The sequence below is a fragment of the Carlito syrichta genome, unplaced genomic scaffold (genome assembly GCF_000164805.1).
Source record: "Carlito syrichta isolate Samal-C Ts95f unplaced genomic scaffold, Tarsius_syrichta-2.0.1 Scaffold313373, whole genome shotgun sequence".
Taxonomy (NCBI): domain Eukaryota; kingdom Metazoa; phylum Chordata; class Mammalia; order Primates; family Tarsiidae; genus Carlito; species Carlito syrichta.
Genome location: NW_007257469.1, coordinates 49,295 through 75,329, shown reverse-complemented (window position 1 = coordinate 75,329; position 26,035 = coordinate 49,295). Strand labels below are relative to the sequence as shown.

Sequence of the window (26,035 nt, the reverse complement as noted above, 5' to 3'; positions counted from 1 at the left end):
GAAACTGATCTTACTAGGTAGAGAAATTCTTATGCATTTGTGAAAGCATCTTAAGGAAATTTTCATATTCTGTACTAATGTTTTGGGTATCTTTTTTTTTCATAGCATTATGTACATTTGAGCAAGTTGTTTCATATAGTAAAAACTTTAGTGGTACTAATATAAAATAGAAGAATAATGGATTTCTTGAATTAAAATGTCTACTTTTCAACTAGGTATCTTTTGTGTATATTATTTTTATTTATTTGTTTTTTGAATTGGAGTCTCACTCTGCCATCCAGGCTGGAGTGCAGTGTCTTGCTCATGGCCACTGCAGCCTTGACCTGCTGGGCTCAGGTGATTCTCCTGACTCAGCCTTCCAAGTAGCTGGAACTGTGGGCATGCGCCACCATGCCTGGCTAATTTCTTGATTTATTATAGAGACGATGTCTCACCAAGTTCCCCAGGCTGGTTTTGAACCCCTGGGCTCAGGCAATCCTCTCTCCTCTGTCTCCCAGAGTATTGGGATTACAGATGTAAGCCACTGTGGCCAGACTTTTTTGTGTATTTTAATTGAATATTTTTTATTTCTAACTTTAGTGTTTACTCTATATTTGATGAAAGACCTCATTCTTTTAGTCTAGATTTTTTTAAAGGCTGTACATGGTGGCTCTTTACAAGACTAAGTATTCAACAAAATACTTCTCTTCCTCTTTTGCCTCTGAAAAGACTATTTCATAATCTTATAACTGAAATTTATATAGCAAACTGAGAGACAGTGAGTTTGCATAAAATAACAATATTTTATTGCTTTAAGTTAGATGACTTTTAAAAGCCATGCACAATCAGAATTAATAAGGTTACTGTCAGTGATAGGCATAATATTCAAATTGACTATGATATTATTTCAGACTTCCATGTTTTTCTGACAAGAGTTACATGACCATTTTCAACAAAATCTTTTGTCAAATTAAAGAATAATATGGTGTACAATACATTTGAGTCTATTATATTTCTTTCTACTAAAGGAAAACATAGTTTATTGTACAAAGTTGTTCTTTTGTGAGACTATAAATGAAAGAAAATGGGCTCTCCTGGGATCACCAGGAAGAGTAGACCGATGCAGAAAGAATGGTCGTGATTTCAAGAGCATGTTTTTATTTTAAATGTACTTGAGAGAGTGAAGCAGCATTGAAAAATGCTTTTAAATAATTACTGTTGAAATCAACCCCTTTTTTATTAGGTCTTTGAAATAAGAGAATGGTGAGACAGAAGTGAAAACTTGAAATGAAAATCTAAATGTGCCAAGTTAGTTTCTAAGTATTCTACATTTCTCCCGCTGTTATATTAGAGCAGATCTGTGAAAACATTACTTTGAAACCAAAACAGGTTTGAGCCATAATCTAATAAAATGTGTTGTTTTTAACCTTGTTATTTTATATTTCAAAGGAAATAGAGTATCTTTAGCCTAATCTATAATAGTAAATTATTTTGGAAATTTGGCTTGACGTACAAACAGATGTGTTTTCTTGATTCCTTTTAGACTGTGCCTTGCTGGTTGTAGTTTATTGTTCCTGTGATTGGCATTAAAAGCCTTATTTCGCAGCTTGCAGTGAGGGACTATTGGGTAAAGAGTGGCTGTGTTCCACAAACTAAATTCAAAAAGTGTCAATCAAGGTCTCACATAGGTTGCTTAGAGAATGAGTTTTCTTACTGATTTCACCAAATGTCGCCTCATGCTGTCTTTGATTGGCACAGTCTGGCAGGGAGGATGGATGAATCTGTCACCGGCTGGTTAATTGTGTTGCTGGTCTCAGTCTGACATCAGGTCTTTGACTCTTAAGTGGCTCAATACAAAACAAATTAGCAGATTGTAGTCATATTTCTCATTCTATATGCTTTGACTTTGTTGAATGCAGTCCATAAATCATATTGACTGACACACAAGTAAATGATGAAAGCTGCTTTTGAGACATGAATCTAGAAAGCAGCACTGTGAAGGTGCCATGGAAGGATGCATATGGTTGACCCTTTGGGAATTTCCTAGGAGCCAAATGTCTCTTTACCACAATTGTTCTTAGAAGAAAAGCTTTTGGGTAATGCAAAAAGGATCTAATATGTCAGCAGATTCTCTTTTACAAGTTCCTTTGAAATATAAGAAGTTTGTCTAAGGGTTTTCTCTCGTTGCAAGTTGTTTTTCAGAAAAACGTTAGAGCAGGGTAACAAAGTAGTTACCTTTAAAAGTTAAGCAGGTGTTTTTACTTACTTACTGAACTTTGTTAAAGGGAAAAAAATGTTAGTAATAGTTACAATTGATTAATCAGATGAGGGCAGGAGAAATTTTTAGGTGCTTGAAATTGTTTAAATATGCTGTGTTTTCTCAGGCACTTCTCTAATTATTTTGACTTTGTTGTAATGTTAAACATTAGAGCATCTCTAATGGAAAGGGCTAGATTTTTAAAGGTTAATTGTACAAATACTTAGATTATTTTTATTCTAAAAAATGATGTATTATAATAGAACATTAACAATAATGGCAACAATAGTGTTCAGAAAGGGGTGTTTTCTTACACCAATCGTGCCAAAAATCTATAGGCATCAAAAATAGTCAGATATATTTTTTAGTGTGCAAATTTTTGGAACATTAAAGTTTTTCTATCTAAAATAAGTAGTAGTTGAAGTATAAGAATATTTGTCCACATTTTATAGTTGGAAAGTAGACATTTAAAAAATATTATACAATCTTATTGAATATAACTTTTTTAAAATTTAAAGAATCTGAACCTTTGCTATTACTAATTTTCAAGCTACAAAAAGGGGGAATTTATTAATTTGAAGATTTATAAAATACTTTAGAAATCTTTTAGACATCTATCTTTGAGAACAATAAGCCTGTGTTTAATATACCTAATCAAAAGAAACTTAATATTAGAATTTTATTATTACATGTGTTATTTAAATAAATAGCTAAATTCACGTGTGTGTGTTTTCATTGCCTATCCCGCTGGGTTTGTGGAGTAGCCTGTATCTGTACTTACCATCGTTTCTAGCTCCAGTGCTTTGCTGTGTAGTCATCTGAACCCACGTTCACTTTTAAAGGTTTCCTTAAAGCGATACCACTAACATTGTACAGTGTGTTTGCTTATGAAATAAATTTAATAGTAATTTTTTGGCAATTTATTATTCTGCTTTTGTAGTTAATATATGGTAGTGGCAACATAAATAGGACTTGGAGCTGATTTGATGGAGAAGCACATTAAACTAAAATGCACTAGTCATTCCAGTGACATTTCCATTAAGTATTCTCAAGCCTATTACATTGTAATTAAATGACATGCCACTGACTTGTCCTTTTTCTCCTCCCCCCCTCCCATTCATATTGATATTATTCTGCTTGGGGAATGGAGCTGCATGTCTCCCAGACTAATTCCTCTTGGGTTTGGGGGATCATGAAGCATGCTGGGTTTTGCATTGTTTGTTACATTCCTTTTTGGCAGTTCATCAGTATCTGTCAAATATATTGTTTGCATCAGCTTTTATCTCTGAAGTTTTTGATTGAGAAACTGACATTCCATTTCATATATGCAGTTTTTCACTGTGCGTAGTTTCTAAATGCTAAAGACTATTCAAAAAGTTGTATGTTTCTGGTCTGATTTTTAATGTATGGTTTTAAGAATAAACATTCTAATAAGCGTCTTGAAAATATATTTATGTTCTTTATTACCTTTCTAACAAGTTAACTCTATGTAAAATGTTTTTGTACTAATATATTGTAGCATTTATGTTTGGGGTTTTTAAAAATGATTTTGTAGCTTTACTGGGCTTTGTGATAAGTAGGGAAAAAATGTAAGTATCTAATACCACTGGGTAAATATTTGTTAATGCAAATGAGGTAAAACATGGCATGTCTTTCAGAAGTCATTATTTCTAACTATTCGTATGGGAGTCAGTCCATCACCAAATCACATAATTGTTGGTTGAAGATAGCCATGCTAAGAGCAGTCCTGCACTGGAAAACTTTACCCAAAAGAGGCTTTATAATGTTTTATTTAAACTTCTAGCTGAAATGCAAAGCCTGTCAAAGAAGCATTCTGTACTAAAAGTGGTGTAGAATTGTGAGTTCAGCTATGTAATAGAGACACTAAACACAAAATTGTCATTTTTAAGAAAACTAGACCATCAGTGAAGGTTCATGTAAAGTTTTAGGAACTTATTCTAGTAGATAGTATTTTATGATATATATATAATAGTGAAAGAAAACCCCAAATATTTATAGTTTACTTAAAATTAGCTATATATTTCCAAATTGCTGAGTGGTTTTGAAACTTAATTTCTAAAACGAAATGCAGATCTGTAGATGATTTTGGAGTCATTTTGGGAGGCAAGCCCTTTTTTTTGCCAGTAATTGAAACTATGCTACAGACCAATGTTCTGATTTGAATGACTTATGATTCAAAGTATATTTTGAATTTTCGCTACAGTTTACAAAGTAATAATAACTTAAATGACACTGTTAACTTCATTTTTTCTGACTTGGTTAATTATTTAAAGGAGTGCTGAAAGAACATTATATGGATAAAATGTTCTATCAGTATGACATTTTATGTTATAAATGTCATATTTTTAATGTGCATTTTAAAAAGCACTTGCAACATTTCTAGAGATCTGAAATAAAAGTTTTTAACTCATATATTTTCATTTGTGCAATTAGAGTTTTAAAAATGACATTTGTACCCTGAGAACTGAGAATATTAATTTTAATTCCTATGTTATAAAGGTATAGCCACTCAGAATAGAGAAACAGAAAGGCCAATAATCACTATTGTACCAAGCAAAAACAACAAAAAGAATGCCAGGTGTCTAATATTTTTTATACTTGATCATGTATTTCTGTGCTTGTTTATTTGCTTGATTTTTTTTTGGTTGTTTGTTTTAAACAGGGGAAAGTTGCCCAGACAGCCTGCATGTCAGCCTGCCAGCATCTGTCAACATCCTTAATGCAGATGCTACTGGACAGCGAGTTAAAACAAATAAGCATGGGAGCTGTTCAGCAGTTTAACTTAGATGTCATACAGTGTGAATGTAAGTACCATTTTGGCTCAATCTTGTGCATTTTAAGGAATCTATATTTAAGTTATATGAAAAAAATGGTATGCAGTAGGATAGTTTGGAAAGGAGGGAAGAGGCCTGATTCACCTAAACTTTTAGCAACCTTAGGAATAAGGGTAACCTCCTTCCCAGAGGAGAAAAATATCTCAGCTTCACACTTAACAGCCTTTGAAGAGGAGCACTACAGTGTTCGTCCAGATTGAGATCATTAAAAGAATGATTCATTTTTCCCTTTATTCCTTAGGTCATTCTTCTTGCCAAGACTCCTCTTCTAATGTTTGTCATAAATGAATGAAATGATTCTAAGTTTGTCACTCTTAACTTTTTAGATATGGTAGAATAATATTCTTAAAACCCTGCATTCCAAATGAAGCTTCTGAATTTTCGTTTTTCTTTCCCAAATATTTCTCAATCCTTTACATTGCCATTGTTTTTCTCTTTATTTTGTAGCAAGGCTAGCAGATTCCATAATCTAATGTTGATATTAGTCAGTCAACCTCAAAACTGGATATGCTGTTTGGTTATTAGCCTTGTTACGTGTGCTTCTGGATATGGGTCTTATTAACCCACACATTATAACTCTTTAGGTATAAGACATAAGTATATGCCTGAGCAGCTTTCGAGCAGTGCTTTCCAATGAGTGGCCTACTGATTAAATGATGAAAATTCCTGGTTGACAATTCAGTCAGACACCATGGTTGATACATTGAAAATCAGTGGGGCACAAGAAGGATTATAAAATATCTGTCTGAGGAAAATTTGCAATAATATAGTCTTTGTGAAAGACATTAACAAATGTCAGCAGCTTGCAGCTGAAGCAGGAGTGACACATTTTTTTCCAACAAATATCACATATTTGTGTGTCCACTGTATATAAGGCATTCTGCTAGGAAAAACATAATTAATATTACAGAAAATAGTTATGTAGGCTCCTTGGACAAGATTAGTTGTCTATTACAGAAAAAAATTCAGATTTTCTAAAAACCTATCCATTAATTTTTTTAACTTATATGGAAAGCAAAAGAAAAATAGTTTTTTCCTAGACAAGAGAAGGATTAATTTTATTTTCCTAAAAAGTATTTACAATTTTCTCTAGTTAGAAAACCTTTGTAATATTTCTTTTTCAAAATAAATCTTATCATTTATAAGATACTTATTTTATATTTACAAAAATATTTCCCTTCCTAAATACTTTTTTTTTGCAAATTTGCAAACTCAAAGTAATTTTTATTCCCACTCTATAAATACTTTGATTTTCTAAGTGTCTTTAAAATTTGTTTCATGAGATCACACCAGTATGATATTGCTAATATAAATGTCTTACATAATTATTTCTTGAGGCATTTTGTATTACAGTCATCTCCCCTTATCTGCTGTTTTGCTTTTCATGGTTTTAATTGTTTACTGTAGAGCGTTACAAGATATTTTGTATGTGGATAAGAGACACACCACATTCACATTACTCTTTTTTTTTTTCCTTTGAGTCAGGGTCTCATTCTGCTGCCCAAGCTGGAATGCAGTGGCACAGTCATGGCTCACTGCAGCTTTTAACTCCTGGGTCCAGGCAGTTCTTCTACCTCAGCCTTCTGAGTAGCTACAGACATGTGCCACCTTGCCCAGCTATTTTTTATATTATTATTTATTTATTTTTGAGTCAGAGTCTCACTCCGTCGCCCAAGCTGGAGTGCAGTGACACATTCACAGCCACCACAGCCTTGACCTGCTGGGCTCCGGTGATCATGACGCCTCAGCCTTCCAAGTAGCCAGAACTATAGGCACGTGCTACCACGCCCAGCTAATTTTTTTATTTATTATAGAGATGAGGTCTCACCAAGTTGCCCAGGCTGGTCTCGAACACGCTGGCTCAGGCAGTCCACTCGCCTCGGCCTCCCAAAGTGCTGGGATTACAGGCTGAGCCACCGAGCCCAGCCTGTATTTTTTGTAGAGATAAAGTCTCATTATGTTGCCTAAGCTGGTCTCAAAATCCCAGGCTCAAGCAATCCTCCTGCCTCAGCCTACCAAAGTGCTGAGATGACAGGTGTGATCTACTATGCCTAGCCTCACATTACTTTTATTACTGAATTTTGTCATAATTGTTCTGTTTTATTATTGTTGTTAAACTTTTACTGTGCCTCTTTGTAAATTAAACTTTATCATAGGTATGTAGTTATAGGAAAAAATATGCTGTATATGGGATTTATCACTAACTGCAGCTTCAGACATCCACTGGGGTCTTGGGATGTATCCTATGGGATAAGGGGGGGACCACTATATTTCATCTTTATGGTAGCTTCAGAATAACTAACTAGGTGGTTAACATAAAAATCCTAGAAGAAAGCCTAGAAAAACTCTTTTGGACATCAGCCTAGGCAAATAATTTATGGCTAAGATCCTAAAAACAAATGCAACAAAAACAAATATAAAAAAGTGGGACTTGGCCAGGCGCAGTGACTGAAGCCTGTACTCCCAGCTCTTTGGGAGGCCGAGGTGAGAGGACTGCCTGAGACCAGGGGTTCAAGACCAGCCTGAGCAACTTGGTGAGACCTCATCTCTACAGTAAATAAAAAAATTAGCCAGGCTTGATGGCACACACCTGTAGACCCAGCTACTTGGAAGGCTGAAGTGGAAGGATCACCTGAGTCCAGCAAGTCGAAGCTGTAGCGGCTATGAGTGTGCCACTGCACTCCAGCCTGGGCAACAGAGTGAGACTTTGACTCAAAGAAAACAAGTGGGACTTAATTAAACTAAATAGCTTCTGCACAGCAAAAGAAATGATCAACAGAGTAAATAGGCAACCTACAGAATAGGAGAAGATATTCACATAGGACTAATATTCAGACTCTACAAAGAACTCAAACTAATCAGCAAGAAAAAAGCAAATAACCCCATTAAAAAGTGGGTGAAAGCCGGGCTCAGTGGCTCAGCCTGTAATCCCGTGCTTTGGGAGGCTGAGGTGAGTGGATTACCTCAGCCCATGGATTCGAGACCCACCTGGGCAACTTGGCGAGACCTCATCTCTACAATAAATCAAAAAAATTAGCGGGGCATGGTAGCGCGCGCCTGTAGTTCCAGCTACTTGGAACCAAGGCTGAGGTGGAAGGATCGCCAGAGCCCAGCAGGTTGAGGCTGCGGTGGCCGGGAGTGGCCACTGCACTCCAGTGTGGGTGACAGAGTGAGACTCCAACTCAAAAAAAAAAAAAAATGGCCGAATGACATGAACAGACATCTTTTTAAAGATATACAAATGACCAAAAAACATATGAAGAAATGCTCAACATCACTAATCACCAGGAAAATGCAAACTGAAACCACAATGAGATACCATCTTACACTAGTCAGAGTGTCTGTTATTTAAAAATAAACCAAAAATATAAGTTAGCACAGAGTGGTGAAAAGGGAACACTTATGCACTGTTGGTGGGAGTGTAAACTACAACCTCTGTGGAAATCAGTATGGAGATTTCTCAGCAGACTAAAAGTAGACCTACCATTTGACCCAGCAATCCTTCTACTTGATGTCTACCCTAAGGAACAGAGATCGTTACATAAAACAGACACCTGAACTCATACGATCATTGCAGCACAGTTCACAATTGCAAAGAGATGAAATCAACCTGAATGCCCATCAACTGATCAGTGAAAATGAAATCAATGAAAATGTGGTGTTATATGTAGATACACCATGGAGTACCATTCAGCTATGAAAAGGAATTAAATCATGTCTTTTGTGGCACTTGGATGGAGTTGGAGACCATCATCCTAAGTGGAGTAACAAGGGAACAGAAAACCAAACAGCACGTTCTCACTTATAAGTGAGAACTAAACTAAGGAACTTCAAAGGCAAAGAGAATGGAATAATGGACATAGACAATGCAGAAGAGGGAGGGTGGGGGTTAGGATGAAAAATCACCTGTCAGGTACAATGTGCACAAGTGGGGGTGGAGGGTATGCTTGTAACCAGACTTCTATGCACTATGCAGTACGTGCATCCATATAACAAAAAATCACGTTTGCCCCCTAAAGCCATTGAAATTAAAACACACACACACACATACAACAAACAAACAAAAACCAAATAAAATAATTGGATGGTGAACCGCTTTTTTTGGCATTTGGTAATGTTTTCTGAATTAGATTTATTACTCAAAGATGGAAATTACTGTATGAGTAGGCAACTTCAGGTGTCTGGGTCTTCTATTTTCTTACCTCTGCATGAAGGGCTGGCCTATTAATACTTAGAGAAAGGCGCATACACCCCCAAATCTTTGACTCACCATCCTGTCAGAGGACAATTTCCACTTTTAGTTAGCTTTTTGGACAGTTACTGAAGATTCCTTTGAAAACTCTTATGTTGTCTTAAAGGACTTAAACTCTTATATTGTCTTATATATATTTTTGAGTCGGACTCTGTCACCCAGGCTGGAGTGCAGTGCATGCTCACGGCCACTGCAGCCTTGACCTGCTGGGCTCAGGTGATCCCCCTGCCTTCCAAGTAGCTGGAACTACAGGCATGTGCCACCAAACCTGGCTGATTTATTTTTTAATGTATTTATTGTGGTGAAGAGGTCTCACCAAGTTGCCCAGGACGGTCTCGAACCGCTGGACTCAGGCCGTCCTCTCACCTCAGGCTCCCACAGTGCTGTGATTACAGACGTGAGTCCCTGCACCCAGCTAAGGACTAATATTTTAGTAAAGACAAGGGTCCTGAGTATGAGATATAACTCAATTAAGGAAGTCTGGGGTCAGTTGCAAGAGTCTAGTGGGGGCTGAGTTTCTGGCACTACGTATATATGGAAGGGGAGAGAGCAGGATTCATAGACAAGTTATAGAAGACAGCTTGACTTTCTTTAGGATTTTGCCTGTGGTTGGCTCTTAATACTTAGCATTTCCTTAAGCATTACTGCTTGATACAGTATCGTGTATTCAGTACTCACTGAACAACAACACCACCAAAAATTGATCGCATTTTGCATGTTTATTGTACCACCTCTGGTGTTCTCTTTTCCAAAAGGCATCTTTTTACTTTAAGTAGTATAAGAGAGATAATAAATAAGGCTTCCATACTCTATCTGGTGGAAAAGAACTATTCACCCCTCAACTCATGATGTTCAGTGATTGATACATAAATCATTTAAAAATGAAACTTAGCTTTCTTTAATGAATATGTTAAGAGAGTTTTAAATATAAATTCTCATCCTATTTTAAGTTTCTTTCTCTTTTTAAATCTAGAAGAAACTAGTTTTTTAAAATACAAAGTTGATTTTCAGTGTTCATGTAGTATGTGTGCTTTCTACATATTAGGGCAGGGAGACAGGAAGAGGAAATTGGCTATGTGGAAGGAAGGCTAGGATGCATGGTAAATTTGTAAGGAGAAGAGGTCTCGATACCTATTCTGTGGGAATCTGTAGGCAGGTAGTTCAGTTGAAGAATCCTAGGAGCTAAAAGATAATTGGATTTTTTTTCCAATCCTTTCTAAGATAACCCTGCCAAGCAATTGTCCAGCCAAATAGTTCTGTGAACATTCAATTTGGAGGATTAACTACTCTTTAGAAAATGTATTTCCATACAGTGCATTGCTCTGGCTGGGCTTGGTGGCTCAGCCTGTAATGCCAGCACTTTGGGAGGCCAGGGCGAGAGGATTGCCTGAGCCCGCGGGTTCAGGACCCACCAGCGCAACTTGGCGAGACTTCGTCTCTACAATAAATCAAAAATTAACTGGGCATGGTAGCATGCGCGTGTTTTTCCGGCTCCTTGGAAGGCTGAAGCGGAAGGATCGCCAGAGCCCAGCAGGTTTAGACTGCGGTGGCTGGGAGCGTGCCACTGCCCTCCAGCCTGGGTGACAGAGTGAGACTCCAACTGGGGAAAAAAAAAAAAAAAAGATTACTCTATCAATCTCCCACATTGAGCTGAAACCACTTTCTCTCTAAATTTATCTTACTGGACCTAGTCCTGCCTTTTGGTTAGAGCCATCATTAGTCTGTCTTGTCTTTGTGCAAATTAGAAAAGGTATTCTCACTAAAAGAATGCCCTTTATATGAGCTGTTCCCTTTATATGAATTAGAAAATGTTGACCCTTTTTCCAACCAGACTCAACTCCTACCAAGGCACGTAACTTGTCAAGTGAAATGCAAATGAAATTTTAGCTCTCCCCTTCCCCCTTTCTCCTTAGCTGGGCACCTGTAGCCTGACAAATATAGCTAAGTTCTGCTCAGCGTTACACACAAAAAAGCCAAATTCTCATCCTCAAGCTAATTATATAAAAACTTCTCTTATATCCCTCTGAATCTTCTGAAACCCAGATATCAACAGAAAGTTCTTCTTACTGTTCTCATATAATATCATTTTAGATCCAAAGATCTCTTTTGAGCACACTGGTTTAGATATCTTCTGTTTGATATCAGATACCCAAAGTTAAATACAAAGATACCCAGGTGCAGGGAAACCAGTATAATATGTAACTGGGCAATTAAATCCATTTTTCATATTCTATACTTTATTAATAAAGCCCAAGCTGTTAACTTTTTTTTAAACAGCCAGAGTATACTCTCAAATCATTGGAGCTACTAGGATCTAAAATCTCTATATCTTTTCCTTTTTTTTTGTGATTGCCAAGGCTCTGGTTTTTTGGGGTTTTTTTGAGTTGGAGTCTCCCTCTGTCGCCCAGGCTGGAGTGCAGTGGCACGCTCCCAGCCACACCGCAGCCTCGACCTGCTGGGCTCAGGTTATCCTTCTGCCTCAGCCTTCCAAGTAGCAGAAACTACAAGCATGCGCCATCACGCCCGGCTAGTTTTTTGATTTATTGTAGACATGAGGTCCTGCCGAGTTGCCTAGGCTGGTCTTGAACCCATGGGCTCAGGCAGTCCTCTCACCTTTACCTCCCAAAGTGCTGGGATTATAGGCCTGAGCCACCGCACCCAGCCTTAAGCTGTTTTTCTTATCCTATACTTGTATGATTGGTTTTTATTTTAGGATCTTAAGATTATCCTTGATAAATTTTAAGATGTGTTCCATAGCTAGCCTGTTGAGATCTTTTTATATCAAAAGTTAATATCATCTTTGGATTTGCAGTAATTCTTTCTACATATTTAGCAAGGTCAGTAGCAAAATGTCGAACAAGCCTGTTATCCATATCCTGAAATACAGTACGTCAGTGTCTTGAGTAGATCATCACAACTGGTCCTCAGATGAGCAGCAATAGCATCACCTGGGAACTGGTTAGAAATGCAAAATTCAGCTGGGCTCGGTAGCTCAGCCTGTAATCCACGCTTTGGGAGGCTGAGGTGAGTGGATTGCCTGAGCCCGCGGGTTTGAGACCTGCCTGGGCAACTTGGCGAGACCTCATCTCTACAATAAATCAAAAATTAGCCGGGCGTGGTAGCGCGCACCTGTAGTTGTGGCTACTTGGAAGGCTGAGGCAGAAGGATCGCCGGAGCCCAGCAGGCGAGGCTGCGGTGGCTGGGAGCGACCACTGCACTCCAGTCTGGGTGACAGAGTGAGACTCCAACTCAAAAAAAAAGAAAGAAAGAAAGAAAGAAATGCAAAATTCTTGGGCCCCTTCTGCTGAACTGGGAACTCAGGGGGTGGCAGTTTGCTTGAATAAGCCCTCTAGGTGATTCTATTGCACTGTAAAATTTGAGAACTCCTGCATTACGTGAACGTCTCCTTCATTTTGATTTAGATCCTTTATTCACAATCTTATAGGTATCTTAAGATTTCTTAGCCAGTTGCTAATCCCTAATTAAATCTAACTCGGTGTTTTGCTTTTGCTCAAAATTATGAGCAACTTTTCAGATGCACTGCTAGCATGTACATTGATCTACTGACCTAATCATCATCTCAAATAAGAAAATGGTACTACTCCTGATTCTTCATAAACTCATATTGACTCACAGTAATCATTTTCTCTTCAAGACTCTCAGAAGCTGTTACTTAATAGTCTGTGATTGGTTATCAGAATAATACAACATCCTACTAGTCTGTGGCATGTTGGCATGAGATCCATAGTCCAAGGAAGTCAGGTAGCAGGGATCAGGACCTCAGAATGGAAACCATAAGCCACCAGAGATCCTGGGGAACTCAAGAATTCAAGCCATAGAAAATGAGTTTCAGTAACAATTGAAATATAAGCACCAAGAATGGCCTTCACTCTGAGTTAGACTTTCATTTTATTTAGTTTAATCAGAAAGCAAAATGTTTATTTTTTCATCTTTGTTACTTTGTGAAAACATTATACATATATTTCCTAAGCCTCAAAATGTCATTCTAAAGGTAGAAATAAACAGACATCTAGATGTAGTGGAGGAGGTGGAGAGTTGGAAATAATTCAATTGCCAACAAATTATTATATACCATCATTCAGCCGGGTACTTTAATTTTTACTTATTTTGTTTTATTTTATTATTATTATTATTATTATTAGAAAGTAGAATTTATTAAGAAGACAGAAAAGCTACCACAGTGGGAAAGGACCTGAAAGAGGTTACCCTTGTCTTATTTTTTGATGATTAAGAAGAATTCACTCTGATCCGTCTACACACTCCCTCATTTTTCAAACAATGTGTTGGTGCTCTTTTTCCTGGTATCCCTTGTGACCAGTGATACACCTGCTTGTGATGTAAACTAGCTTCAGCTAAAGTTTCAGTCTGTAATTATGAAACAGAATTTTTTTCCTTGTCAAGTCAACTGAGCTGTAAAAAGATTCATTCAAATGTTTAGTGAGAACCTGTTATATGTTATATACTGGGAAATCAGAGATGAATCAGATTTCAAAGATTTCATAGTCTGTTTGACTGCAAAGGAGACAGACAGGTAAACAATTATAATAGAATGTAGCAAGTTCTTTATAGAATATATATTCTATGCAGAGAGGGAGCAGTTAATTCTACATGTCATGGGACTGAGAAGGTTGACCACAACTGCAGTCAAATTTGAACTGTAAAGGATGACTAGGATTTCATCAGAAGCAGGGAAAGACATTCAGAGCAGAGGGAGTGATTGAGACAAAAGCATGGCGATGAGACAATAGGTAGGGAATCTTCAAACAGTCTTGAGTAGCTGGACTACAGGATGCCTGATGAGAGCAGTGGAAGATGTGGCTGCGAAAGATGAGACTCCCGAATGCTTAGACTTTACTTTATGAGCGATAGAGGGCCACTGAAGCTTTTTAATCTGGACCATGATATGATGAAATCTGTGTCATGCAAAGGTGTCTTTGGTGTCATACGGAAATGTATACTGGAATGAAGGAAAGACTGAAAGCAGGAAGACCTGTTATTAAAAGACTATTTAAAGTTTTCCTGTGAAAGATGAAAAGAGCTTAACCTTGGGCAGTGGAAATGAAGAGAAGATGGTGGATTCCAGACATTTTGGAGAAGGAAATACAAAAAAAGAGTGAATGAATAAAAAGGTACAATTTGATGTGATAAAGATGGTAAGAATCAGAGGATCACACAGTGGAAGAGACCCCCAATATGCATTCCATGGTTGGGGGCAGGATATGAAGAAGGAAGAAGGAAAAGGGGAGAGAAGGAAGAGATTTAACCATCCAGGGTAGAGTTCGATTAAAATTAACATAGAGGATTCAAAATTGCAGATACCCTACAGAGTGCTGTACTCATATAAAAGATCTGCAAATGTTTATTGAATAAATGAACAAAATAGGAAGTCTCCAGAATTTTCATTTGCTTCCTCTAGAGTTCTACATTTGTTGTTAAAGTTAAGGCCCCATTTAACTCCTTCATGTAAGCATAACTGACCATTATTCCTTTCATGAAAATTCGGCACATATGTGATGACTGTGTTTAGAGTTGGAGTCTTACTCTGTCGCCCAGACTGGAGTGCAGTGGCATGCTCCCGGCCACCGCAGCCCTGACCTGCTGGGCTCCAGCAGTTCTCCCACCTCAGCCTTCCAAGTAACCGGAGCTACAGGCATGTGCTACCAGTAGCCTGGCTAATTTTTGGTTTATTGTAGAGATGAGGTCTCGCCGAGTTGCCCAGGCGGGTCTGAAGCCCGCGGGCTCAGGCAGTCCACCTTGACCTCCCAAAGTGCTGGGATTACAGGGTGAACCACTGAGCCCGGCCTTGTTTTTCTACTTTTTAAACCTATACTGGCTCACACTTGATAAAATGTCTAAGTTCAAGAATATAGAATCATCTAAACTTTTCTTTTTTAAAGTGCCTTCAGATCAGTCTTAAGATGGTCTGAGCATTTGTCAGGAAATTGAGACCTTGGTACCAGTCCTGACTCTGCCTCTACCTTAGGCAGGTTGACTTGGACAGACCATTCAACCATCAAGAGGCCTCAATTTTTTTGATAAGATATGGAATTTGGAATGTATAATTTTCAAGATACATGCTAATTCTAAGATTCAGAGGCAACAAACTGTTAAGATAAAGAAGAGTGAGGGGCTTTGGAGTAATATATTAATTACTTCCTTCACATATCTTACGTGCATGGCATTGAGGGGATACAGTGGTAAACAAAGCAGAAAAGATCTGTACAGTTTGGGGTAAGCCCAGTGGAGAAGCAGTCATTAAATAACTTCACTAGTAAAGATGAGCATACATCGTTAAACTCTGTAAAAGTATATAGTACTTTAAGAAGTTATAGGAAACAGATCTAATTTAGATTTTTTTTTTTTTTTTTTTGAGTTGGAGTCTCACTGTGTCGCCCAGACTGCAGCCTCAACCTGCTGGGCTCCAGTGATCCTTCTGTCTCAGCCTTCCAAGTAGCTGGAACTACAGGAGCACGCTACCACAGCTGGCTAATTTTTGATTTATTGTAGAGATGAGGTCTCGCTAAGTTGCCCAGGTGGGTCTCGAACCCATGGGCTCAGGCAATTCACTCACCTCGGCTTCCCAAAGTGCTGGGATTACAGGCTGAGCCACCGAGCCCGGCCTAATTTAGATTTTAAAAATTATGTGGATTGAGAATACTAGCTAGAATCTATGCATGAATGTAGAGGATACTTTTGGTTAATTTGGCCATAATCATAATAATAGTAAAACTATATGTTAGAGAAAGTCAGGAAGATGCCCAGGAATGCATACTTCAGAATTGTAGATATAGCTCCTTCTGAAAGCTGCATTGAACCTTTGAGCCTATTATAGATTTTATATAAGTTCAAGATAAATTTCTTCTTAGTTAGAGGAGCTTTTGCCAAACTTGATGTGAGGATGATGTTCTAAATCTCTGTGTGTACTTTGTTTGACTTTTATTAAATATTTGTTGTGGCCCGGGGTCAGTGGCTCAGCCTGTAATCCCAGCATTTTGGGAGGCCGAGGTTAGTGGATTGCTTGAGCCTGAGGGTTCGAGAGCCACCCAGGCAACTTGGTGAGACCTCGTCTCTACAATAAATTTTAAAAATTAGCCAGGCGTGGTAGCGCATGCCTGTAGCTCCAGCTACTTGAAAGACTGAGGTAGAAGAGTCACGGGAACCCAGCAGGTCGAGGCTGCGGTGGCCGGGAGTGTGCCACTGCACTCCAGTTTGGGCGACAGAGTGAGACTCCAACTCAAAAAATAATAATAATACATAAATATTTGTTATGTATTAGGCCCCGATATATCTACTTCATTATAAACCATATAGAAGGAAAGATCAGCCTGTAATCCCACGCCTTGGGAGGCTGAGGTGAGTGGATTGCCTGAGCCCGCAGGTTCGAGACCTGCCTGGGCAACTTGGTGAGACCTCATCTCTACAATAAATCAAAAAAATTAGCTGGGTGTGGTAGCACGCACCTATAATTCCAGCTACTTGGAAGACTGAGGCGGAAGGATTGCCGGAGCCCAGCAGGTCGAGACTGCGTTGACTGGGAGCGCCCACTGCACTCCAATCTGGGCAACAGAGTGAGACTCCAACTCAAAAAAAAAAAAAGAAGGAAAGATCAATATGTTCTCTTATCAAGTTATGGCTGGGTGCAATAGCTCAAGCCTGTTATCCCAGCACTTTTGAGAGGCCAAGGCGAGAGGATTGGTGAGACCTCATCTCTGCAATAACTCCAAAAATTAACCAGGCTTGGTGACATGTTCCTGTAGTTCCAGCTACTTGGAAGCTGAGGATGAAGGATCTCCTGAGTCGAGCAGGCCAAGGCTACAGCGAACTATGAGTGTGCTACTGCAGTCCAGCCTGGACAACAGAGTGCGACTTCGACCAAAAAAAAAAAGTTATGTACAAATAGCTCATGTTTTTGCCTACAGATATTCTTTACTCTCTTAAAACTTTATAGATTGCTAATTTGGAAGACACTTTTGTTACAGTCACAGCTTCATATCACTAACAAAATACAAATATTTCCAAAGCATCAGCAATCAGAAACACACTTTTCCATATTTGAAGTATCCAGAATAGGCCTAGAATGTACTTTTACTTGCATTCTACACAAATATCTAAATTAGGCTATCAACTTCTAAGGGTTTAACATGTTACATCTATAGGTAGTATAAAATGCATTAGAAAAATTCCAGATTAAAGAGTGCTTGCACTTCTTTCAGTAGTGAGTCATTGAGGAGTAAGTGTCTAGGTATAAGGCCTCGGTCTTCCTTCATTTGGAAAAAAGCTTAACCCACCTTAAAAAAATAAAATAAAGCCTTTTTTTAGATTTCTTATGGCCATGACCATGCACCTCTAATTTTCTAATTTTAGCCTTGGAAAGGGCCTATGAGCTGGGCTCGGTGGCTCAGCCTGTAATCCCACGCTTTGGGAGGCTGAGGTGAGTGGATTGCCTGAGCCCACAGGTTCGAGATCCACCTGGGCAACTTGGTGAGACCTCATCTCTACAATAAATCAAAAAATTAGCCGGGCGTGGTAGTGCGCGCCTGTAGTTCCAGCTACTCAGAAGGCTGAGGCGGAAGGATCGCCGGAGCCCAGCAGGTCGAGGCTGCGGTGACCAAGAGCGGCTACTGCGCTCTAGTCTGGATGACAGAGTGAGATTCCAACTCAAAAAAGAAAAGAAAAGAAAAGAGCCTATGTTCCCTTTAGATGAAACTGAAAAATTATACAGATGGTAAGAGAAGAATATTTCGTTCTTTTTCTAAAGTATGTGAGATGCTGTTACACCTTTTAGATACCTGAATTTGTTCCTGTTTTTTTTTTATTTGTTTGTTTGTATTTTGAGTTGAAGTCTCACTCTGTCACCCAGGCTGGAGTGCAGTGGCACTCTCACGGCCACCCCAGCGTCAACCCGCTGGGCTACGGTGATCCTTCTGCCTCGGCCTTCCAAAGTAGCCAGAACTACAGAGTGCGTGCTACCAAGCCTGACTAATTTTTCATTTATTGTAGAGACGAGGTCTCTCCAAGTTGCCCAGGCTGGTCTCGAACCCGCAGGTTCAGGCAATTCACCTGCCTCGGCCTCCCAAAGTGCTGGGATGACAGGCTAAGCCACCCAGCTCAGTCTGTTCCTGGTTTCAGTAGCCCCTAAACCATCTGACTGAGAATACTTTGCCCGTGTTTAATTCCAAGAAAGGAGAGACCTAGATGCCACTACTTTATGTAAAAATTGTGATGAATACAGAGGGGCAGTTAATCCTAGAGGTTTGCATCCCACAGGCACTAACCAATGTCACAGAAAATAAGTCTGAAAGCCAAGAATCCTGGCGCTCACACTCCTGAGTCTCAGGCGTAAATCTTCTTCATCACCAGAAAAACCACTAGGTGGTGCTGTTAGTCATCCCTTCTAATAACAGATCTAGTCCACACAGGATACTTTCTTACTTAGCCTTTCCAAAAATTGAGTTCTTACTAGCAACTTTAAGTCTTTAGATCTAAACAGAAATGGAATGATAAGAAATAGCTTCAATATCCAGACCAAATATATTAGTATTCATATTTAGTCATTTATTTAGTCACAAAATCAATCCCTTTATGTGTGCCTGCCTTGCCATCTACAAGCAAGATCCTGAGACTTCCAGTCTGGGCTCCTTGCCTCCCTTTCAATCTTTTGTGAAGCTTTCGATCTCCTCACTCTTATACCTCCATGGGCACTCTTTCTTGCCCTTTCCCCCTGACAGTTCACCCCACCCTATTGTAGATGTTTTCTATATCTGCATTATCAACAATCCACATTCTCTGTCTTATGGTGAAAATAACTGTTTGCCTAGGACAAGCTTTTTAAGTTCTTCTTTCCTCTGAGTTGGATTTCAGTGTAAGTTTTATATATTTTCATATCAGGATAAATATTTGTGGCAGACTCTTTGGTAATCTTCCTTCTGCCTTGTATCAAACGCTGTATCTCTTGTATAGATCCTGAGGGCCTGTTTTCCTACTTTAAACAGTTTTTTATTATATATAAAAATAAGTCATGTTTTTGCCTACAAATATCTTTTATTCCCTTAAAACTTTGTAGATTGCTAATTTGGAAGATTCTTTTGTTATAATCACGGCGTATATACCATTTGTTATTTTCTGTTTTCAGTTTCATCTAAACTGATTCAGACTGGTCTTCTTCTTGGTTAGGCTGATATAGCAAAGGTTTGCTCTGTTGTTATAATAGACCTTCCCAGTAAGATCGGACCCCCCCCTCCGATCTTTTTCTAGAGTATTTTTAAACCTGGAATCATTTATTATTATTAAGTTCTATGTTTTAGCAGCAAGTAAAAGGGAGTATCATGAAGTTACTCGTTTTTTATAAAAGAAATAGTCAAATTGGAGACATTAAGAAAAAAACACAAAGATTTTTGAATAGCTTTTTTTTTTTGAAGGAAAAGACTTTATAAAGCCTGGAAATACTGTAAAATATCTTATTGAAAAACCAGGCTCAATGTGTATTTTTTTAAGATGCCCTTGTAAACAATTATAAGGTAAAAAGCAAGTGCTGTAGTTAGGCTATGAACAGGAAGTTGCAATGAGAGGACAGAGGAAGGACCCAACCCAACCTACAGGGGTGGTGGAAGTCTTTCCAGGCAGATGATGATTGAATTGAAGGGTAAGTAGGAATTATCCAGATGGAAGAGAAGGAGAGGAAGGGTGCTTCAGGCAGAACAATCAAAGCACCTTGGAAAGGGACTGGTCTGTGCAGGAAAGAACAGGTAGGCTGGCATGGGAAGTGTTAAGGTGCCCCTGGGGAAGCGGTAAGAGCTGAAGCTAGCAGAACAGGCAAAGGACCTTATTCTTGTTTTATTGTAAGATGATGGAGAACCCCTGACACATCCTTCAATGACCAAGTCACATTGACATCGCCGAAAATCATCCTCGGAGGAATGGTTGGAGAAGTCACACACAGGAATCAGGGACCAGATAGTATGTTTTAGTAATCCACACAAGAAATGATGCTAGTCTAAACTAAGGTAGAGACAGATTCAGTCTCAAAAGATATTCTAGGAAGTAGAAACAACAGGATTGACTGCATGGGGCTTTTAAAGAAACGGACAAAATATGAAGTTGTTAATACAATTGAATAGCCTATAATTATAAGTGTCCTCTGTGCCAGATGATTGTTATTTTGCCAAATTGCCTCCTATCCCTAAAAAATATTTGAGAAAAAGCCCCAAGAGTTCTAATCTAGTGAGTTTCACTTCCATATTGGTTAGGTACTTGTGAGAGATAGGATAAAAGATGAGACTGAATACTTAATCAGATTCTGGGTTAATGGATTGAATGTCAGAAGACCGGAATTAGTTATGTGATCCCAGGAAAGTCACCTCACTTTTCACTTTTCTACCCTATAAAATGAAAGACTAGGTGACTTTTAAACTGAGTCCTCAGGGGACTGGGGAAGATGTTTGAAGAGGGTGTCACTTTTAGTTGCAAGATTTTATGATCTATCATCTGCATGTCCTGTTTACTAAAATAAGTTATTGTGACACTCAGAGCAGATGGTGTGTGAGAAAGTGCTTTGTAAACTATAAAGTGCTATGTAAATTTATGGTACTATTATTTTTGACACTAAGTACTTTGGTTTACTGCCAAGCCAATGGGGCTTAACCTGTAGTATCTTAAATGGGAAACTAGGGAGAAGAAAAATGCCATTTTTTCTTTTTTTTGAGTAGGAGTTTCACTCTGTTGCTCAGACTGGAGTGTAGTGGCATGTTCATGGCCATTGCAGCCTCAACCTGCTGGGCTCAGGCAATCCTTCTGCCTCAGACTTCCAAGAAGCTGGAACCACAGGCACACACCACCTCACCCAGCTAATTTTTTTATTTATTGTAGAGACAAGGTCTTGCCAAGTTGCGCAGGCTGATCTTGAACCCCTGGACTCAGGCAGTCCTCTCTCCTCTGCCTCCCGAAGTGCTGTGGTTACAGGCGTGAGCCACCATACCCGGTGGTGACAAATTATTTTTAATGTAGAAAAATTCTTGGAGGTTAAGTAGATACTAACTGTAAATGTAATTGAAATTGAGTTTATTTATATGCCTGATAATCCCTCTGCATTATAGGAAGTCTTTATTTTTGAGTATGTGGCGATGGCAGAAGGTAAACTAACCTTGGGTGGAGACCACTAGGGATTTCTGGTGAACTGTTACTTAGAGACTGTAGCCTGAGACTGTGGTCAAAAAGCCAACAAAGTGTGGGATATTCTTAAGAAAAGTATTTTCCAAATTAGAAAAAAACCTTACTCTTAATAGGCTATTACAATTTTGCTTATCATTTTTCAGTTAAGTTCTAATCGTACTAGAGAAAGTCGCCTCAGTCATCTAGAACATGGTAAGGGAAGATGGGAAATACCACTGTATGAAAGTATGCCACTTTTCATTGTATGAAAAGACAATGATATGGGTGTATTATACTAAGTATGGAATAGTGTGGCTGGATTTGCTTACAGAATCTTGTTTTCCTAGAAAGAGAGGGTCTGAGAATGGTGAATTATAGTCATCTATCTAATGACTGTAACTACTCAGTACCTAGCAGAGAACCAAGAAGTAAGGCGGGAAATGGTGCATCTCGGAGTAACCAAAAGGTTACTCATACTTGAAAGGTACATATACTCAAAGGTATACCTAAAACCCGTTAACCTTGCTAGTAGGAGAGGCCCTTGCTGAGACGGTATTTGTTCTTATTTTAGATACAATTCTAGTAATTGTTTAGCCGCTTTACCAGTTCAAGAAGATTAAAGATAACGTTAATAAGAGAAGAGGGAGAGATTGGGAAGTAAGAATTTATGTTAAAACTACTAGCGAGAAGGGAGAAATATTAGAAGAGTTAGACATAAGAATTCTAATAGGGCTGGGCACAGTGGCTCAAGCCTGTAATCCCAGCACTTTGGGAGACCGAGGCGAGAGGATTGCCTGAGCTCAGGGATTCAAGACCAGCCTGGGAAACTTGGTGAGACCTCATCTCTACAATATATCAAAAAAATTGCTGGACATGGTAGCTTGTGCCTGTAGTTCCGGCTACTTGGAAAGCTGAGGCGCAAGGATCGCCTGAGCCCAGCGGGTCGACACTGGGGTGGGCTGTGAGCGTGCCACTGCACTCCAGCCTGGGCGGCAGAGTGAGACTCTGACTCAAAAAAAAAAAAAAAAAAAAGAACTCTGATAGCATAGTATTCTCAACTTTTTAATATAACAGAGAACAGTTCTTAATATTGTAGCAACCCCTGAGAATTTTACTACATTGCATAGGATAAAAAGCATTCTTAATAGTGAATTACAATACATAGTAGAATTCCATAAAAAATACTTTACATTAAAAGTATTTTTGATGCTTAAGGCAAAAATTACACAACTGCAACCACAAAAAATTATTTTGAACTCATTCCCCAAAGATGCTATGCTAAATTAAGCTGGGCTAGGTTTCCATGTATTTATTGTTTTTAATTGTTGATTTTGAGCCTTTCTGAACTATATTACACACAGAATACACTAAACTTAAAAATTATCTTTGTTATTCCAAGCACTAAATAGGCTGAAATTTTAAACAACTTCCAAAATGCAGTCTCAGATAAATTGACAATGGAAAATCTGTAATGGTCTCTAAGAAAATTAGAATATTAATATGGGTAATATTAAGGGTAGGAGAATTCTTATCAGAGAAGCTTGCGTGTAAAATAACAGGGTCTTTATGAGTCAACTCCTTTGTCTTCAAAATAACTAATATTGGAATTCTCTTCAATTTAAACAAGCTATGTTAGTAGTATTACAATTTTTAAACCACAAAAAGTTACTGAAAAAAATCTTTTGAAATTTTTAAAATTCTTGTCTTCAGATACTTTTTAGTTGAGGCATGATTCCTTTATGAAAAAAAGTTATTAAAAGGCATGAACAGACATTCCCGCATCATCCTAATTTTGCTACTTAGAATATTTTACTTGTCTGTGTGTAAAACTGACTTCTTACCTTGGTGTCTGCCTTTTATTGCTAATAGCTAGAGGTGGGATTTTTATAGAACATACTCTGTAACAGAGCAGATGTTTCAAAATACGTTGACAGCCATGGAATTGGTATAGTTTTAAAATGCTTCTGTAATCGTTCACCTAAGGCTAAAATGAGTCAGAAAACTTTACTTGATTGAAGTACATTACTCCTCTAAAACTTTATAGGATAACCCTTCTAAATTTATTGTGATTAAGGATTATAGTGATTAAATGGCAGATTAGGAATTTACAATTATTAAAATACTTGTGGTAATGGGTGTGGAGAACATTCTCAGTAGTGGAACTTGAAGGCTATAAATAATCTTCATTTGAAATGGTTATGTGTAAATATATTGTATTTATAATGGGTAGAAATTAATTTAGTGGTTAAACTCATGTATTTTTTCAATCTCATTTTTATTCTTTTTGGGTTTTTTTTTTTTTTAATAGTGTTTGCCAGCTCTGAACCTGTGCCAGGATTCCAGGGAGATACCCTGCAGCTAGCATTCATTGACCTCAGACAAGTAAGATGTAATAATGTACTTCTCATTTATTGCCTTCCACCTCTTCCTTTTTTTTTTTCTTTTTTTCTTTTTTTAATGCTACAGGAATGCTTGTTTGCCTTTAAACAACCTACCTGTAGAAAAACACTTCCTTGGTAACTGTGTATTTAACATTTCTCTTAAAACCTATAAATGCATCCCGTGCCTCAACTGCATGGAGCTTTCTCATCTGAATATTTGGTTTAGTCGTTGCTAAGTGCATGACTAGATAATAACTTTGTACTTTGGTTTAACAACCCTTGGAGTTTAAGTTATATCTTAATAATTTCATGGTTATATATGAAGCTTATATATATTAACATTAACATCAGGACTTAAGTTATATATAAATTATTACAACCTTTACAATTTTGTCAGTGATAAAGAATGTTATATTTGTAAATTTTCTGTATGGTTCCAGAAAGAAATATAAAATTAGTTTTGAAAAGGTAATGAGACATTTGCATAATTATTTTCTGGTCACAATGCTCTGTCTAGTCACAAATGGGATAATTCTTGAAGTCTGTTTATTTTACTACTCTGACCTCTCTGTTGTCATTTCCTTTCCTTTTTCCCTCTCTCCATATTCTTCTTACTCCTTTCTTCCTCTTTTCTCCCCCTTTTTCTTTTTGTTTCTTAATCCTAGGATTAAGGAGCTTAGTAAAGCTGGGGAATCACAATGGAGTGGAGGAGGGAGGCACCAAGTTAGAGAGCTCAGGAGTGCTAGAATTGAAGGTGGGAGTGACGGCTGCCTTTGGCGAGAACCATATGGAGATCACTTAAAACAAAGCCGCTGTGCTGTCGGTCCATTCCCGGTGTCCATTCCCTTCAGGGGTTGGAGATGAAGCTTCACCATTAGTATGAGCAGACTCTACCACAGTGATCTCTGGAGCAAGATCAGTTGAGCAGTAAGGAACTCTGATTTTAGTACACGTTTGAGAATAGAACTCTCTTTGCTATAATTCTAAACCAGTGTTTAATTATTACTTATTGTCTGCTATATAATATATATTAATTTTCTGGAGAAGAGAGATGTGGTTGAAATAAATATAAAAGTAACATAAGAGATAGTTTCATCTTTATGGAGCTTAAAACTCCTTTAGAGAAGCAAAGCAATGTGAACTGGTTAGGAGTCTTTGTAAGACAACGGACAGCGAGGCATGTGGAAGTAAGCGTTATATCTTAAGTCAGGTTTAGAAGGAAGCTGGAAAAGCCATTCCTGTCTCTAAATTATGTCTGCAATGCACTGAACATATAAAATATATCCATATTTACTTCTGTTGGCAATCAGTACTCAGATATTAGGCCTAACAAGGGACACTGTTACAGGACCTCGACAGTGAGACTTGCTAAGTTGGGACGGATAGTGGAAAACGAAGAAGGTGATTTTTACCAGGTCCTTGGACTACTGAAAAAATGATGTCTCTTCCCTATCAAAGAGTAAAGGTTGCTGCTTTTTGAAATCTTTAAATTATCACCGGGTAAATAAATGACTTTTACAGTGATCTGAGATCCTACCTATATTGATTAAGTGTTTTAAACCGTTGATATTTGAGATGCTTCCTCAAATCAGATTTCAACTTAAAAAAAATTTATTTCCCTCAAACCTTTGAATTTTCAAAAAAAAAGCCCTTGGAAATTCAAGGGAGACATATTAGGCTTATTTGAAATGTAAAAATCACATAAGTAACATTGTCAATTAAGAAATTCGAATTGGCCAGGCTCAGTGGCTCAGCCTGTAATTCCAGCACTTTGGGAGGCTGAGGCAAGTGGATTGCCTGAGCCCCGTGTGTTCAAGACCAGCCTGGGCAACTTGGCGAGACCTTGTCTCTACAATAAATCAAAAATTAGCTGGACGTGGTAGTGCGCACCTATAGTTCTGGCTATGTGGAAGGCTGAGGCAGTAGGATCGCCAGAGCCCAGTAGGTCGACGCTGGGGTGACCATGATTGTGCCATTGCACTCCAGCCTGGGTGACAGAAGGAGACTGCAACTCAAAAAGAAATTCGAATTAAGTTTTTAAAAATTAAATTTAAAAACTTTCTTTGAGCCGGGCTCGGTGGCTCAGCCTGTAATCCCGCACCATTGGGAGGTTGAGGTGAGTGGATGGCCTGAGCCCGCGGGT

General features: G+C 38.3%; 1 protein-coding gene across 2 annotated transcripts in view; it reads left to right on the top strand.

The window, feature by feature from the left end:
• EXOC6 (exocyst complex component 6) overlaps window positions 1–26,035 on the top strand; it is a 181,550-nt gene that overhangs the window by 114,904 nt on the left and 40,611 nt on the right. For both annotated transcript variants that reach the window (XM_008070359.1, XM_021718726.1), the window contains 2 exons: window positions 4,920–5,061; window positions 23,820–23,893. In XM_008070359.1, coding sequence (XP_008068550.1) covers window positions 4,920–5,061; window positions 23,820–23,893 — 216 coding nt within the window. The remainder of the gene's footprint in view (window positions 1–4,919; window positions 5,062–23,819; window positions 23,894–26,035) is intronic.